The 14148-nt window shown below is 51.0% G+C and overlaps 1 protein-coding gene across 1 annotated transcript; it reads left to right on the forward strand.

Moving 5' to 3' along the window:
• The first annotated feature begins 7297 nt into the window (after positions 1 to 7297).
• On the forward strand, positions 7298 to 13632 carry LOC134167852 (lymphocyte antigen 6E). The gene is made up of 3 exons (XM_062626965.1): positions 7298 to 7456; positions 11621 to 11740; positions 12805 to 13632. The coding sequence occupies exons 1-3, from the start codon at positions 7405 to 7407 to the stop codon at positions 13011 to 13013; spliced, it is 381 nt and encodes a 126-aa protein (XP_062482949.1). The 5' UTR covers positions 7298 to 7404; the 3' UTR covers positions 13014 to 13632.
• Positions 13633 to 14148: the final 516 nt, after the last annotated feature.

The following is a 14148-nucleotide window of genomic DNA, read 5'->3' on the forward strand; positions in this document are numbered from 1 at the left end:
CACAATAAGGTAAATGAGTGAGAGAAGAAGCTCAGAGTTCCAATGGGGAAGCTTCTATGTAGGCTAAAATGAGGTCCTCAGTTTCTCATTGATGTCTCCACTAGGGCTTGGAGAATAAACTCAGTTCTCTCCTGATCATCTCCTGTGCTTCATTCCTATGTACCTTACATACCTATGAACCCCTGCTGATTCCCTTCATTGGAGCACAACTGTGGTGTCCAGGCTTGACTTTGCCACATCATAAAATCCCAGCATGGTTTGCATTGGAAGGGGCCTTAAAGCTCATTCAGTTCCAACCCTTGCGATGGGCAGCGACACCTTCCACTAGGCTGGGCTGTTCAAAGTCAAATATATTGCAATGTCTTGAAGCAAAGGTGACCCAAAGATGCTTTTCCATTGACATCATGTAGGTGATGCGCGGATTGACTCCACAACTCGTTAAAGTTGTAAAGTAGGTATGCTTTTTATTCAGCGCTGAGACGCACAGGGATAATTCCTCAAAGTCATGCGTATCTCAGTGTTGTTTCCCTCTACATTTATTCTCTAAAGTTATATATATTCATAAGGTTGCACAACACGCCTATACATATTCATGTCCTATCCCCGCTTCGTATTTTAATGAACCAGAAGGTTCTCTGCACCTGCGCATCGCCCCCTCTGGTCATGGGCAGGGGACTCAAGATGAAGTAACTGAGTCTTCCTCCTGTGGGTAGAGGTCTTCAAGATGAAGTAAATGAGTCTTCCTCTTCTTGCACTTTCCACCTTTCAGTCTTCACATATGGCCTTAGGGTTTGGTCGGTATCCCAGCCATAAACCATCTGCTTCTCCCCCTTATCAGTAGATTCAGGTGTCTGCTTTTCCTTATCAATAGGATCAAGTGCCTGCATTTCCTTATCAATAGCTGCTTATCAATAGGACCAAGTGTCTGCTTTTCCTTATCAATAGGACCAGGTGCCTTTGTTCTGCTTAGCAGGCATTTACAACAGACAATACTTTTGTTTAAGCAAGCAAATTTCTCTAACCCCCTTGTACAACCCCCCTGTACATTGGTCAACTCTCTGCATCATAGGAACCTTACTCCAGAGGTTGTTCAACCTCCAGAACACCTCAAGCCAACAGTAAAAGCAATAGTAGTGCTGAGGCAGAGAGTGCAATATGAGTGATAAATGGTTTTCTCCCTTTCCAGCTTATTTCTTACCCAGGGAAGTCCCCAGGCACCACACAAAGGGGTGACAGGGGTTGGATCTTCCTTAGCCCACAAAGGCCAGTAACAGGCACTGGCTCTATGCCCAGTGCTCAGGATAGCTCATCTGGAACCTTCCTCCAGCTCCAGGGCCTGCTCCACCATTAGATATTAATCAGCAATTAGATAACGTGCAGACACTGCTCCTGGGAAGTACAAACTCCCTTCTGCAGCCTGCAGGAAATGAGTGCAATAAAACTGACTGCCGTATCTTCCGGGAGCAGAAAGCAATTTGATCATACCAAATCTCAAACAAAGTTCATTTTACACTCATCCTTACAGGCTTAATTTGACCCCTGTTCTCACAAGCACCAACATGATGATCATGATCGGGCCAGTATCACTTCTATGCCACAGGTAGCCAGGATGAGAAGCTAAGCGGTTCTCATCAGGAGGTGCTTGGCAGAGCACAACAAACTTGTTTTGGGCTTGTCTTCCACAGCTTTTACAGAAAGGATGCTGTTTTGGCTCTCTTTCCCTTTAATTTTGCTCCTCTTCGGGGAAATTCCTGACTCTCCCAGCTCTTTAGTTTCCTTTCTCCACGATTTTTATGGCTTTCACCCTGTTCTTTGTGCTCTGAAGACTCTTATCTAAGGTCAGTTTGTTCCTCCTTTTTATTTGAATGAAGTCAGATGGAGGGTGCTCTACAGCATCCAACAGATGCCTTTCCTTTTAACCCTTGCTCTGCTGGTTCTTCCACATGCTTTAATATACTTGCACGTTCCCACTCCTATGTCTTCCATGCCAAACTTAACATTTGTACTACAAATACCTTGCCTGCAGCTTCCCTGGAGCCTGGTGAGCTCCTTGTTTACAGAGAGGCACATATACTGATGGAAGGGATGGGAAAAGGCCTGAAAAGCCTCTCCCCCCCCCAAAACAACCTAGTGGTCACTGCTGTGAGAGAGATGCCCCCAGGCACAGGAACCTTTGCAGGTCAATGCAAAATGATTTTGATGGGTCAAAAGAGGCCAGGACAGGAATCAGGGCTACAACATGGGTCCAAAGTTCACCCAGGAGATGGAGATGGGACTGGAGACAGGTATACCCACTGTATAGTTCAAAGGCCATCAGCTGAGAGGATGGCAGACAAGGTCACAACCAGAGTCCGGTGGCTATCACAAGGCCAGAAACAGAGCCTGAAGACAAGCTACCTGCAGCACAGGTCCAAGGTTCATCCAGGAGGTGGCTGGAGATGGGCACGTTTATAGCATAGTCCTGGCAAGGACAAAAGGCTCAGAGCTGAGCTTAAATGGGGCTCCTGGACCCATGGGCATAATCTGAAGGGAGATCCCTGGTGAGTTTGGTCAGGGCATTTAAGGTCTATGGATCCACATGAGCCCATTCATAGAGGAGCCAGTTTATATGCTATTATCTCTTATAATCTTATAATGCTGGATCACACTCAGTGACCTTTCAATCCAGATCTTCCAGCACACTTCCAGAAGCCTGGAGAGATCACAGAAGCAACCAGAGTTTAACCTTTTGCCTAATGACCCCTCCTTAAAGCTTCACAATCATTTTCCTGTTGAAAGCCTGGAATAAACAAGTAGGACGGGATGAGTCATGCAGAGGAGGTGTGAGAATATGGATGTCTTGGGTATCGACTGAGCATGCACCAGCCAGTGAACTGCCATCACCTTAACAGCTCTTGGGAGAGAAGGAAAACGAAAGCATTCATGTCAAACAGAAATGAAAGTACATAAATCTGAGAGCCTGATTGTGACTGGAGGTTGTGCTTTAAGTGGGCAGATGAAAGCCCTGTTCCAGTAAAGGGTGCAGCCCAAAGGTGCACTTGGTAACATGCCCACTTTTTCAGGAACCCATGAAAAAACCTGTGTCTGGAGCATCCTTGGGTGATCCAAGATTGCTCCTGAAGCTCTTCTGGGCAACTCTGATCCAGAGCAATGAGAGGAGGCTTCAGGAGGAGAAACATCCAGGGGTGGGATGGCATATTGTCAGCCCTCTCATTCAGGCAGATGGAGCAGGACAGTATGAGCAGGAGGCTCAGGGTGCATCACAACTCCAGCACTCTTTGCTGTGTAGAAGGCTATGCCACACCTGGGGTAGTGAGGGCCTTCAGGCCATGAGTACGTTGCAGCAGACTGCTCTGCTCATAGGAGACTGAGAGGAAACACACCTCACAGCAGGGACGGAGATCTTGGGATCCTGCTCTTTCAGGCTGAAGAAGACCATGTCCTCCTGCTCCTCTGCTCTGCAGAAACAACACCCCACATTTCACAGTGAGACAGCTTTGGGAGGTGGGACAGGACTCTTCCATAGAGCAGTCTCCGTCTTCTCCAGCAGAAGCAGAGTCTGAATGATTCTCATCTCCAGAGAACGATGTAACCATTGAAAATGACTGAATCTGTCCCCTCCCCATGACATCTCTGCACAGCTGTGTCAGCAGGTTTGCTCCACAAACCAGCTCTGCTCCACTAACTGGGGAAACACCTCATTTGCAAATTCAGCTGGGGTCTTGGTGCCCCATAGAGACCCACGTGCACAGCCCTGGCTGGATCAGGAAGTCTCACCCAAGCCCTGAAACAGAAACGTGGTGGTAGAGGAAACTGCGTGGCACCTGGCTGCACTGAATCATGAATGGTTTGGGTTAGAAAGGACCTGAAGATCATCCAGTTCCAACCCCCCTGCCATGGGCAGGGACACCTCACACTAGACCATGGCACCCAAGGCTCTGTCCAAGCTGGCCTTGAGCACTGACAGGGATGGAGCATTCACAATTTCCCTGGGCAACCCCTTCCAGTGCCTCACCACCCTCACAGTAAAGAACTTCTTCCTTATCTCCAACCTGAACTTCCCCTGTTTCAGTCTGAACCCATCACCCCTTGTCCTATCACTGAAGTCCCTGACGAAGAGTCCCTCTCCACATCCTTGTAGCCCCCTTCAGACCCTGGAAGCTGCTCTGAGGTCTCCACGCAGCTTCTCTTCTCCAGGCTGCACAGCCCCAGTGTTCTCAGCCTGGCTCCATACAGCAGGTGCTCCAGCCCTTGCTCATCCTCATGGCCTCCTCTGGACTTGCTCCAACAGCTCCATGTCCTTCTGATGTTGAGGATACCAGAACTGCACCCAGTGCTGCAAGTAGGGTCTCACCAGAGCAGAGTAGAGGGGCAGAGTCACCTCCTTCGAAGCTGACCAAGCCTTTAGTGGGCCCATGTTTCAAGCTCAAACTCAGCACTGAAGCTTTGCAGGCCTAGTAAGCCTAATTTTAATTGCTGTACCCCTCTGCTACCCTTCTTACTTGATCCACGAATGGAGCTGCCATATTCTTCATCTCCTGATTTTAGAACAAGCCATTTCACCTCATCATGCAAGAAAACCTTGCATGATTCACTCTAGCACCAATCTGCTTTATGATCCAGCTGTTTCCTTATCCCTTTTTCCCTTAAGCATGTTTATGTGCCTGTGTCCACCTCTCCCCAGCACAGCCCACATTCCTATTGCTGGACTCTACCCCTGCTGCCTCCCCTTTCTTGTGAAGAGACCTTTTTTTGCTTTGCATTCACACTATGAAGCCAATGGCTCAATGAAGCCCTCCAGCAAAGTGCAAGAAGAAAGGCTGGAGCATTCAGTGCAGTGATTTGCTGTGTGATGGTCTAGAATAGAACAGAAAGACATCAGAGGCAGGGGGTTGAGCTTTGTACCATAGCCTTGGTAAGGAGGTGGGAGATGCATGCTTAGACCAGCAAGCTTTCAAAGGGCTTCCTTTACCTGGAGCATCTTCTACCATAGTCCAGTTGCTCTGCCCACCCATTCTTCTTGCAGCATCCTGTAATTAATGCTGTCCCCACCCAGCCATTTCAGCAGTATCGGGATGACTCCTGATCCCGTGGCCAGCTGTGTCGCCTGTGACAATCTTAGGTCCTCTCTTTTCCTTGCTAGCAGCACACAGGTCCTCTCCAGGAAACAGTGGAGCTGATAAGGTTAAATTGTGCTGGGGAGAAAACCAGAAAGTTCAAGGCCCTTGTTTGCATCTCATGGGGAGGAGGGGAGTGTACAGGACATTGGAGGAGCAGGAGAGCTGAAGGAACGGGTGATGGGTTCAAACTGAAACAGAGGAAGTTCAGGTTGGAGATAAGGAAGTTCTTTACTGTGAACGTGTTGAGATGCTGGAACAGGGTGCCCAAAGAAGTGGTGAATGCTCCATCCCTGTGTTCAAGGCCGGGCTGGATGGGACTTGGACCAACCTACTCTACTGTGAGGCACCCCTGCCCATGGCAGGGGGTTGGAACTGAATGATCTTAAGGTCCTTTCCAACCCAAACCATTCCATGTCTCGATCATTCTATGCTTTCCTCATACCCAGATGTTAAATCTCAGGCGCTGCACCTCAAACCTGAGATAAATCCTGTGTCATTGCTCATATATAGGCTACAAAAAGCCAGACTGACTGTTATGGGCACAACCTTGGTCTGAAAGCGGGGTCCTATGAGTGCGCCACAAAGCTGAAACTTCCCAGTTTCTTGGTGTTTGATTTGTAAACCAGAGAATGAAATGGGCCCAGCAGCTTGTTCCAGTGATCTTAGACCACAGAAACATTCACAGTCAGTTCCTGCTGGGAATACCTGGCAATGGCAAACAACACTGAGCCATAGAAGAACAAACGGAAGTGGAGGGGTGCAGGCACTGATTTGTTTTCCACGTAGAGGACTCTGAATGCACTCTGACAAGTCAGGAGCTGGGATTTCTTCTGACAGATGCATTTGCCAGGGAATGCTGATTATGCAGAAGTAAACCCATCTGTGGCATGCAGTTCGTCAAACCTGCTCGTGTCTTGCTGGCTCACCAGCCGTTTCCTCTACTCCCAGGCTTCCTTGACAGCCAAGGTCCCTCCCGCAATGCCCTGCAGCTCATTTCCTAGAGGACTTCAGCTATTTCTATGGGACCTACTGAACCTGGGCCCCTCCAACAAAGCTTCCTGGTGTATTACACTCTGAAACTCATCCTACCAAGCAGCCCAGGCTGTCCCATGCACCACAGCCCTTGTATCTTTCCCAATCCTGTATGTATAATCCCATTTAGGCTCTGGTAAACAGCTAGGGAAGTTGGTTCTCTGTGTGCTTAGGTCTTAGATGGGGCTGTGCATGCAGAGGGGTTACACATGAAGAGGGGATGTTATGCATGCAGGGGGCTTGCATGTAGGAGATCCATGCATAAAGGGAGTCCTGCACACATGGGTTTGTACATGCAGGATGTGTGCATTCAGGGTGGTTGTTAATGTATGATGGGGTAGTGCTCGAGGGATCTGTGAATGAAAATGCACAGAGGAGGAGAAGAGGCATGAATGCAGCAGGTCCTTGCAGGTGAAGCGAATTAGGGATGCACTTGAAAAGGGCTGTGCATGATTGGGGTCCAGCATGCAGGGAGCCCTCCTACCCCTGTCACTTCCCTCAGGGAAACAGAGGACCTGAAAGAGCACAAGTGTGATGGGGAAGGGCTGAGGGACCTGGGGGGGGTCAGTCTGGAGAAGAGAAGGCTCAGGGGGGACCTGATCGCTCCCTACAAGTGCCTGAGAGGAGGATGGAGCCAGGAGGGGCTGGGCTCTGCTCCCAAGGAACAAGGGATGGGACAAGAGGAACCGGCCTCAAGCTGCACCAGGGCAGGTTTAGATGGAGCTGAGGAACAATTCCTTCCCCAGAGGGTGCTCAGGCATTGGAACAGGCTGGCCAGGGCAGGGCTGCAGTCACCGTCCCTGCAAGTGTTCACACAGCGTGGAGACGAGGCCTCAGTGCCATGGGTTAGCAGTGGCCTTGGCAGGGAATGGTTGGACTGGATGAGCTTAAAGATAATTTTCCAACCTACTTTTTTTTTCTATTATTCCATAAAATGGGGATGGAAAAAGTCTTCGGGGTGAGACGAGAGCTGGTTCTGCTCCATCGAGGCTCTAACCCCCCCTTTTGAAGGCCTAGGCGCTGCCAAGCCGAGCCGCCTCGGGCGACCCGGAGCCAGGCGGTGGCTGTCCTCCAGCCGCGGTTCTCCGGAGCGGGTAAACGAAACCAGGAATGGCCGGGAAAGGCGGGGGGGAGGTGGCGCGGGCCGCGGGTCGGCCCGCGGGGCGGGGCCTCTGTCGTTTCCCCGCCCTCTGCTGCGAGCCCTGCGCGCCGCTCGCTGCCTTGCGCATCTCGCTGGCCCCACCGCCGCACCATGAAGGCGCTTCTGCTCGCTGTGCTGGCTGCGGTGCTGTGCGTGGAGAGAGGTAAGGGGGAGAGGGATGCTCACGCTACCTACCCACAATCATCAGTTCTTCCTGAGGTGCCCCAGTCCTTCCCCAACCCTGGATCTGGGAGCAGATGGGGCTGTGTTTGTGTGCTGCGTCTTGTAGGGTGGGTGCTGGAAGTTGAGGGTTGTAAAGGAGCTGCGGGGGATAGAGCTGAGCCGTGCTGGGGTTTAGCGCGGGGTTCGGGGGTGTCTTTCCAAGACCTGCCTCGCAGCAGGGTCCCTCCTGAAGCAGGAACTTCAGGGCTCCTGTGCCTGTGTAAGTGCGCATCTCCAGCTGTGCATGGAGGTATTTTGGAGCTTTTCCCAGTTGCAGCTCGAACAAAGACCAGGGCCGGCTCCGCTCCCCCTTTTCGGTGCAGCGAGCCGGGATATAACGGCGCCGGAACGGGCAGAGATGGAGCCAAGGGGAAGGAGGGTGGAGGGGAGATGGAGCCCAGCCCCGGCAATGGCTGATGGAGCAAAGTCTGGCCAGAGCCGGTCGCGATTCTGGCTCTGCTGCCCCCCCCCCCCCCCCCCATCATTCTTCGGGGCAGGCAGTGGTGGCCAACATGTGGGGCGATGACCCCCAAGGGACCATGCCCCTTGGAGCAGCATCCTGGGGCTGCCAACCACGCTGGGGAGAACGTGCTTCCTGTTGCTGGGTGTTAAACCGCAAGTTATCCGAGTTGCAGGGTCTGCAATCCCCGCCTTCCCATCGACTCCATTTCTGACTATCCAAACTCCATGGGGCGGTCTAAACCCCCATATTGTTTCCATATGTCGATGTTTGGAGAAGCCAGACAAAGAGCAAACGGGAGAGTTTTGGGCCCTGCTCTAACACGGGCTTCCCCTTGTCTCCTGAGGATACCGGTGAGAAGAAACTACTTGTTTGCTGCCCTTCCCATGCCCCGTTCCCTTTGGGATCCGGGAAGCAACTGGCAATCCAAGCGTTGGGTCTGGGTTTGAGGCCAGCTGGCGTGTGCTCAGTTCCAGCAGGGAGAATGGGCTGTCCAGGCCAAGGCTGTTAAAAGGTTTCATTTCCCCCCCTTCCAAAAACCCCTTTCAGCTTGAAAGTAAGTTCTTAGCCAGGCAAGAGAGTTGGTTCCAGGTAGCTATAACCTCAAAACGCTTCCAGCACATCCAAAGCTATTTTAGATGAGCTTTACCTCCTGCTCCAAGTCTCCTAAAGATCTTGCATATACATAAGGATTTTTTCTAAGAGCTATGGAAAAGGAAAGAGCTCTCGACGCAGGGTCTGAATGTAAGAGCTGCCGAAGCAACAGCGTTTTTCACTGCTGCTCAGCTTCAGAGCGGGCTTTTAAAGGCTTTTCTTTCCCTTTTCTCCTTGCTCTATGCGAGAATGGATCCAAACTCTTATCTGAGGAATTCCCCCAACTGATCCGCTCTGCTTTGGGAGCTCTTTGTTCCTCCGAGGAGCCGAGCAGCAAAGGAATAAACACATGGATTCTTGTGCACTTGGTGGATATGAGGCTTCCCTTTCGCATTGTTCAGTCTTGGGCCTTTATTTCCCCCCTTTTCTTTTCCTCCTTATAGCCTTGAACTCCAGCTCTTTGCTCTGTCTCCGGCTGGGGCACAATCCTGCCCACCCCTCTTGTGCCTTTTGTCCAAAGCACTCAGCCTGTTTGCTCTCTTTAACTCTGCGGTGGGTTATCCAGTGGTGTGCTTTGCTGGGGCAGAACGTGGCACCGGTTCTGAGTTATTCCCTCTTTAACGATGTTGAAGGACTTGCTTCTCCTGGAAAGATATTGTCTATATTAAGGGGTAATGTGCAGGGTGACAAAGGAAAACATGGGGATAGGTAGGAGATGCTGTGGTAGGAGCGTAGATTGAGTCACGTGGCAGCAAATTTCATGCCTAAAGGTGCCTTTGTGTGCATGTACAAGTATTTCTGATGTGTTTGTATCTGGAATGTCTAAGCCTCAATGAACAGCCCTGCACCCCTCGATGCGTGCATTCAGCGTAGTGAGCAAACGCATATAGGAACATATGTCCTGCCATAATGCCCACAGGAAGCCTGTAATCCACTTCATTCCTGTGCAATGGGATGAGTCAATTTGCCTCCTCAGTTTGCCCTCAGGATGGTTGCAAGGCGAAGGGTTTGGGATAGGTCACTCCAGAGACTGGAGAGCAGAAACGTGCTGGGGACAATGGAGCAGCAGGGAGCTGGCCTTCGCTCTGAGGTTCCAAACTGAGTTTTGGATAACCCATGGACAACGACAGCCCATGGACGGTGACACCCAGGGACAATGACAGGCTGTAGACTTAATGCTTGGCTCTGTCCTCCTTCTCCTGCCATAGATCCAGAGGCAAGGTTCATTTTGATGCATCTCTCCTGGGGCTTTTGACTCAACGGGTGGCCCTGTAATCCTGGTGCTGCGTGTGGGTTGTGGCTGCTGCATTGGCATGCTCCGGTTTTGTTGCAAGGGTCATTGGCACACTGATAATCATTGGAATATGTATGGGACAGCCCAGGAAATTCTTGCTCAGGGAGTGTGCTGTTGGCCTTGTCTCCAAAGCAGAGTTGTTTGCCTGTCCTGATGTGATGTTCAGGATCTCCCATTAACCTGTTTTAATCTGTTTCCTTAAGATTATGTTTTAGTCTTCTTTCCCTGCCTTGGCCATGGCTGCCCAAAAGTCATTCCTCCAAAAAATATTGATATTTTTTTCCCAATAAAAAGCTTTATTTTCCCAATAGGAATGGTAATCAGGAGAACCTCAAGAGGTCATTCAGTCCCATTGGTCATGCTGACCAGTATATCCATTCTTCCAAATACTCCATGACAGGGACTGCTGAGCCTCAGTGAGCTCTCCCAGGGCTTAGGATAATCTGTTTGTGGTGGGGCTAGAAGAGATAGGAAGAGCAGGAATGATGCTGCCTTGCACTTCCCATCTTGAATGAGCCCCCATTCCGTTTTGCATCCTGTTAACACAGCAGAGAAAGGCAGTGCCTCATGGGAGGGCTTGTCTGAGTGCTCAAAACAAACCTGATCTGTCTTCATATGTAGGTCAACAACTGCAGCATGGCTGTGATGTTCTTGTATGTAAAATGCAGACAAGAGCATCCGGCCACTGCAGAGTGCACATGTCCCTGCTGAGTCACAGGTCCAGGCTCCTTCTGCAACCATTTCCCACCTCTGAATGGGATGTTCCAATCTTTTCTCTTCCTTGGGTAGATCTGAGGGATGGGAAGAAGCTGGTTTAGTCCGTCCTGCTGGCATAGGATAAGCCAGTTCCATGGAGGAAGGAATGGGTTTCTTTGCTATCCCTCTACTCCAACTTAAAAGCTTGGCTGCTTATGCTGCCTTCATAGTGTTATAACTCCCTGGGGAGCAGGACAGGGCAGGTCCTTGAAGGTCACGCTGCAGTGCTGCCTTGCTCTAGATACTTGTTTCCACCACGTGCACTAACTCAGGCATAGCCTGAGCTTTGTACCCTGCTGCCAAAAGAAAGTCATGGGAAGCTCAGACCTGTGGTCATGCCTGCAGCATTTCCCATCAATGCCCGTGGCAGTTGAGCTGCATAAACCCAGATCTCAGGCTCTAGGTTACAAGCCTGAACTTGCCTCTGCTGTTTAGCTTCAGGTTGGTAGCTGTACCTTGAACCCATGTGTGGTGCAAACGGGAGCGTGCCATAAAGGTTTACCTGTGGTTGTACTGAGGCTTTAGCTGACAGTTGATCCTGCAAGAGCTCAATGCATCCATTGTAATAGGATCATAGAATGGTTTGGGTTGGAAGGACCTTAAGATCATCCAGTTCCAACCCCTGCCATGGGCAGGGACACCTTCCACTAAAGCAGGTTGCTCCAAGCCCCATCCAACCTGGCCTTGAACACTGCCAGGGATGGAGCATTTACCACTTCCTTGGGCACCCTGTGCCAGTGCCTCAACACCCTCACAGTAAAGATTTTCTTCCTTATCTCCAACCTGAACTTCCCCTGTTTAACTTTAAACCCATCACCCCTTGCTTATGCTTGAACCCTTCACTTGGCCATTTTTTTGGGGGGAGGGAAAACCTAAGGTAGATTGATACAGCCGAAATAGCAAGTGTGGCTGTGGCCGTGTGTCATGTGTCAGAGATAGGGACCACCATGTCAAGAGCTCCTGCCTTCATCCCCTGACTGCTGTGTGCTTTTCTCTTGCAGCCCACACACTCATCTGCTTTTCCTGCTCGGATGCATCCTCCAACTGGGCCTGCCTGAAGCCTGTCAAGTGCGGGGAGAATGAAAACCACTGTGTGACAACATACGTCGGAGTAGGAATCGGTGAGTGCTGACGGGACCGGCATCTTCTGCCCCTCTTGGCTGCTCTCTCGGGTCTCCTTGTGAGCTGTGGGGAGGTTTTCCTTCCTTTGGGTGGGAAAAGGGGAAAAGTTCTGTGGTCAGATTGAGTGTCGGACCAGCCCAAGGGATTTAGGAGGGACGTGCTGCCAGACGGAGTCATGTTAAAGTCCACACGCCTGCACCGATGCAGGGAATCCAAAGGGAATTCCGGAATGGGGGCAGGGAGTTTGCTGATGAATAAGTGAAAGCGTGGAGGATGCTGCTGGCTTCCTCTGGAGGAAGCTCCGGGGTTGCCCTTCCTGCTTTTTGCCCTGCGTTGGGGTTTAGTTCATCCCTCAATCCCACCTTTGCTTCTTCGCTGCCTGTGGGTGAGGTGGGGTTGCCAGGAAGGGAGGTTTGCAGGTCTCCTTTCCCTAAGAGACAGGAAAGATCTGGTGGGGTCTGTGCTTCCTGAATGCTGCTCCTAAGGAAGCACCATGGCAGAGCTCAGAGCCCAGCTTGCAAGAGGGAGGGATGCTGCACGTCTGAGTCGCACAGCCCTTGATGTGGGTGGCTTGTGCGTGTACAAATGGAGGCAGGGAGCTTTTATAAACCTGTCTTCTTAGCGCAGTGCTAATGGTTTCCTATTTCTTGCTGCTAATTGTAGGCTGTGCCTCTCGCAGCCAACGACTGAAACAGGGACTTTACTCTGCCTCCCTGGTGCTTTACACCCTGTGTCTCGCTTGAGGAATCCCAGGGTGAAGCTTGAGATACTTGAGATTCTTCACTGGAGCTGTTGTGGCCAAACTCTGGCTGATGGCCTGCAAGGGCTGTCCCTGGGGTGCTGCATGGGTTTCTAGTGTCTGTAAGGGAGGTTATCACGGGTGTTGAGCTGGCTGAGGTTACTGTCATAGCCTGATGCTTAGAAGCACTTCATCCTCTCCGTGCTCCTGTGATGCTTTGGCTATTTCCGTGCTGTTACTTCCTTTGCAGAGTAGGTGAAACATTCTAAACCCAAATCTCCTTCTGTTTTTCTTTCTCCTCCTCTTACCTCACCCTAAATACAGGCGGCAAGTCTGGCCAGTCCATCTCGAAAGGATGCTCTCCCATTTGCCCCAGTGCCGGGATTAACCTCGGCATAGCGGCTGCCTCCGTGTACTGCTGCGACTCCTTCCTCTGCAACATCAGTGGTTCCAGCGGCGTGAAAGCCAGCTACACTGTCCTGGCCTTGGGGGTCCTCGTTAGCTTCATCTATATCCTCAGGGCTCGCGAGTGATGGGGCTGGCCAAGGAAGAGCCGTCTTCCATAGGCTGTCGCAGGTCTCATTAGCCAATATCTTCTCTGTTGCTGTCTGCAAGGAGATCCTCTATTTCTCAACAGGCTTCCAAGGTGATTGTTTCCCAGACTTTATGCTCTTCCAGCATTGGAGACCTGGGCGGTTTGGCCAAGCTGTTCTCTTCCTTCTGTGGACATACTCCACTGCACTCTCACACCTCCTTGGCAAAGGTGGATCGTTTTGGAAGGGTTTCTGCTTTTATACCTAATACTCCCCCTCACCCTCGTTTCTAAGGTTGGCTAAATCAAAGCTGGGACTCGCTGAGGACCGACTGAACCCCAGACACCACCCGGTCAAAGCGTTCAGACCTTCCTGCCTCTCACCTCTATGGAGGTGCCTGGCACCGGCGTGCTCCAGCGCATGGATGGCCCGGGGATTAGGAATGCATGACCCAAAGGGAGACACATTCCCGGCCCCTTGCAGCTGCAGTCTCTTTTTTATAAAATCCTCTTGTTTCTTCTGATCCTGGGCTGACTTTTCTGGAAAATGACATGTCCTTTTGTCCTTCCAAGTTCTGTAAGTACCAGACCTGAATAAACATGCTCCTGTTGTTACCTGAGCTGGGACGTGTGCTGTGTGTGTTTCCTTGCTCCGGACACAGAGATTAGAAAAGCCCTTATGGAAAACCCAAATGTTATGCCCGGCACAAGGGCTTCTTACCTTCTCAAGTGGCTTCATCTCAGCATTCCTTCCAGTTCACCTCTGAGCAGCAAGTCCGTCTGATCCACACCTTGCTTCACCTCTCTTGGGAATCACCTTTTCCAGGTGCGATTCAGTGGCAAATGCCAGTTATCGTGGTCTGAATCAACCCCGTCACTCCTAAAGGAGCAAGTCTATGAAGAACAGGGCCTCTAACAAGCAGTGTGCGTGATACAAAGACTTGGTGCCTCAGTTTCCCCACTTAGGACTCATGATGGTGACAATGACATCGATACCTAAATGATCCAGGGCAACAGGTCTGCAAAACATAGCGAAGTCAATGGCAAAGATCCTTGGGTTCAACCTGCAGTCCCTGGCTGATGGTGCAACATGGACTGCAGAAGGTGACTTCACCACCAACCCTGCCACTCCTGTC

This window comes from Pezoporus occidentalis, unplaced genomic scaffold (assembly GCF_034315485.1).
Source record: "Pezoporus occidentalis ecotype Australia unplaced genomic scaffold, CSIRO_AGI_Poc_V1 ctg3, whole genome shotgun sequence".
Lineage (NCBI taxonomy): Eukaryota > Metazoa > Chordata > Aves > Psittaciformes > Psittacidae > Pezoporus > Pezoporus occidentalis.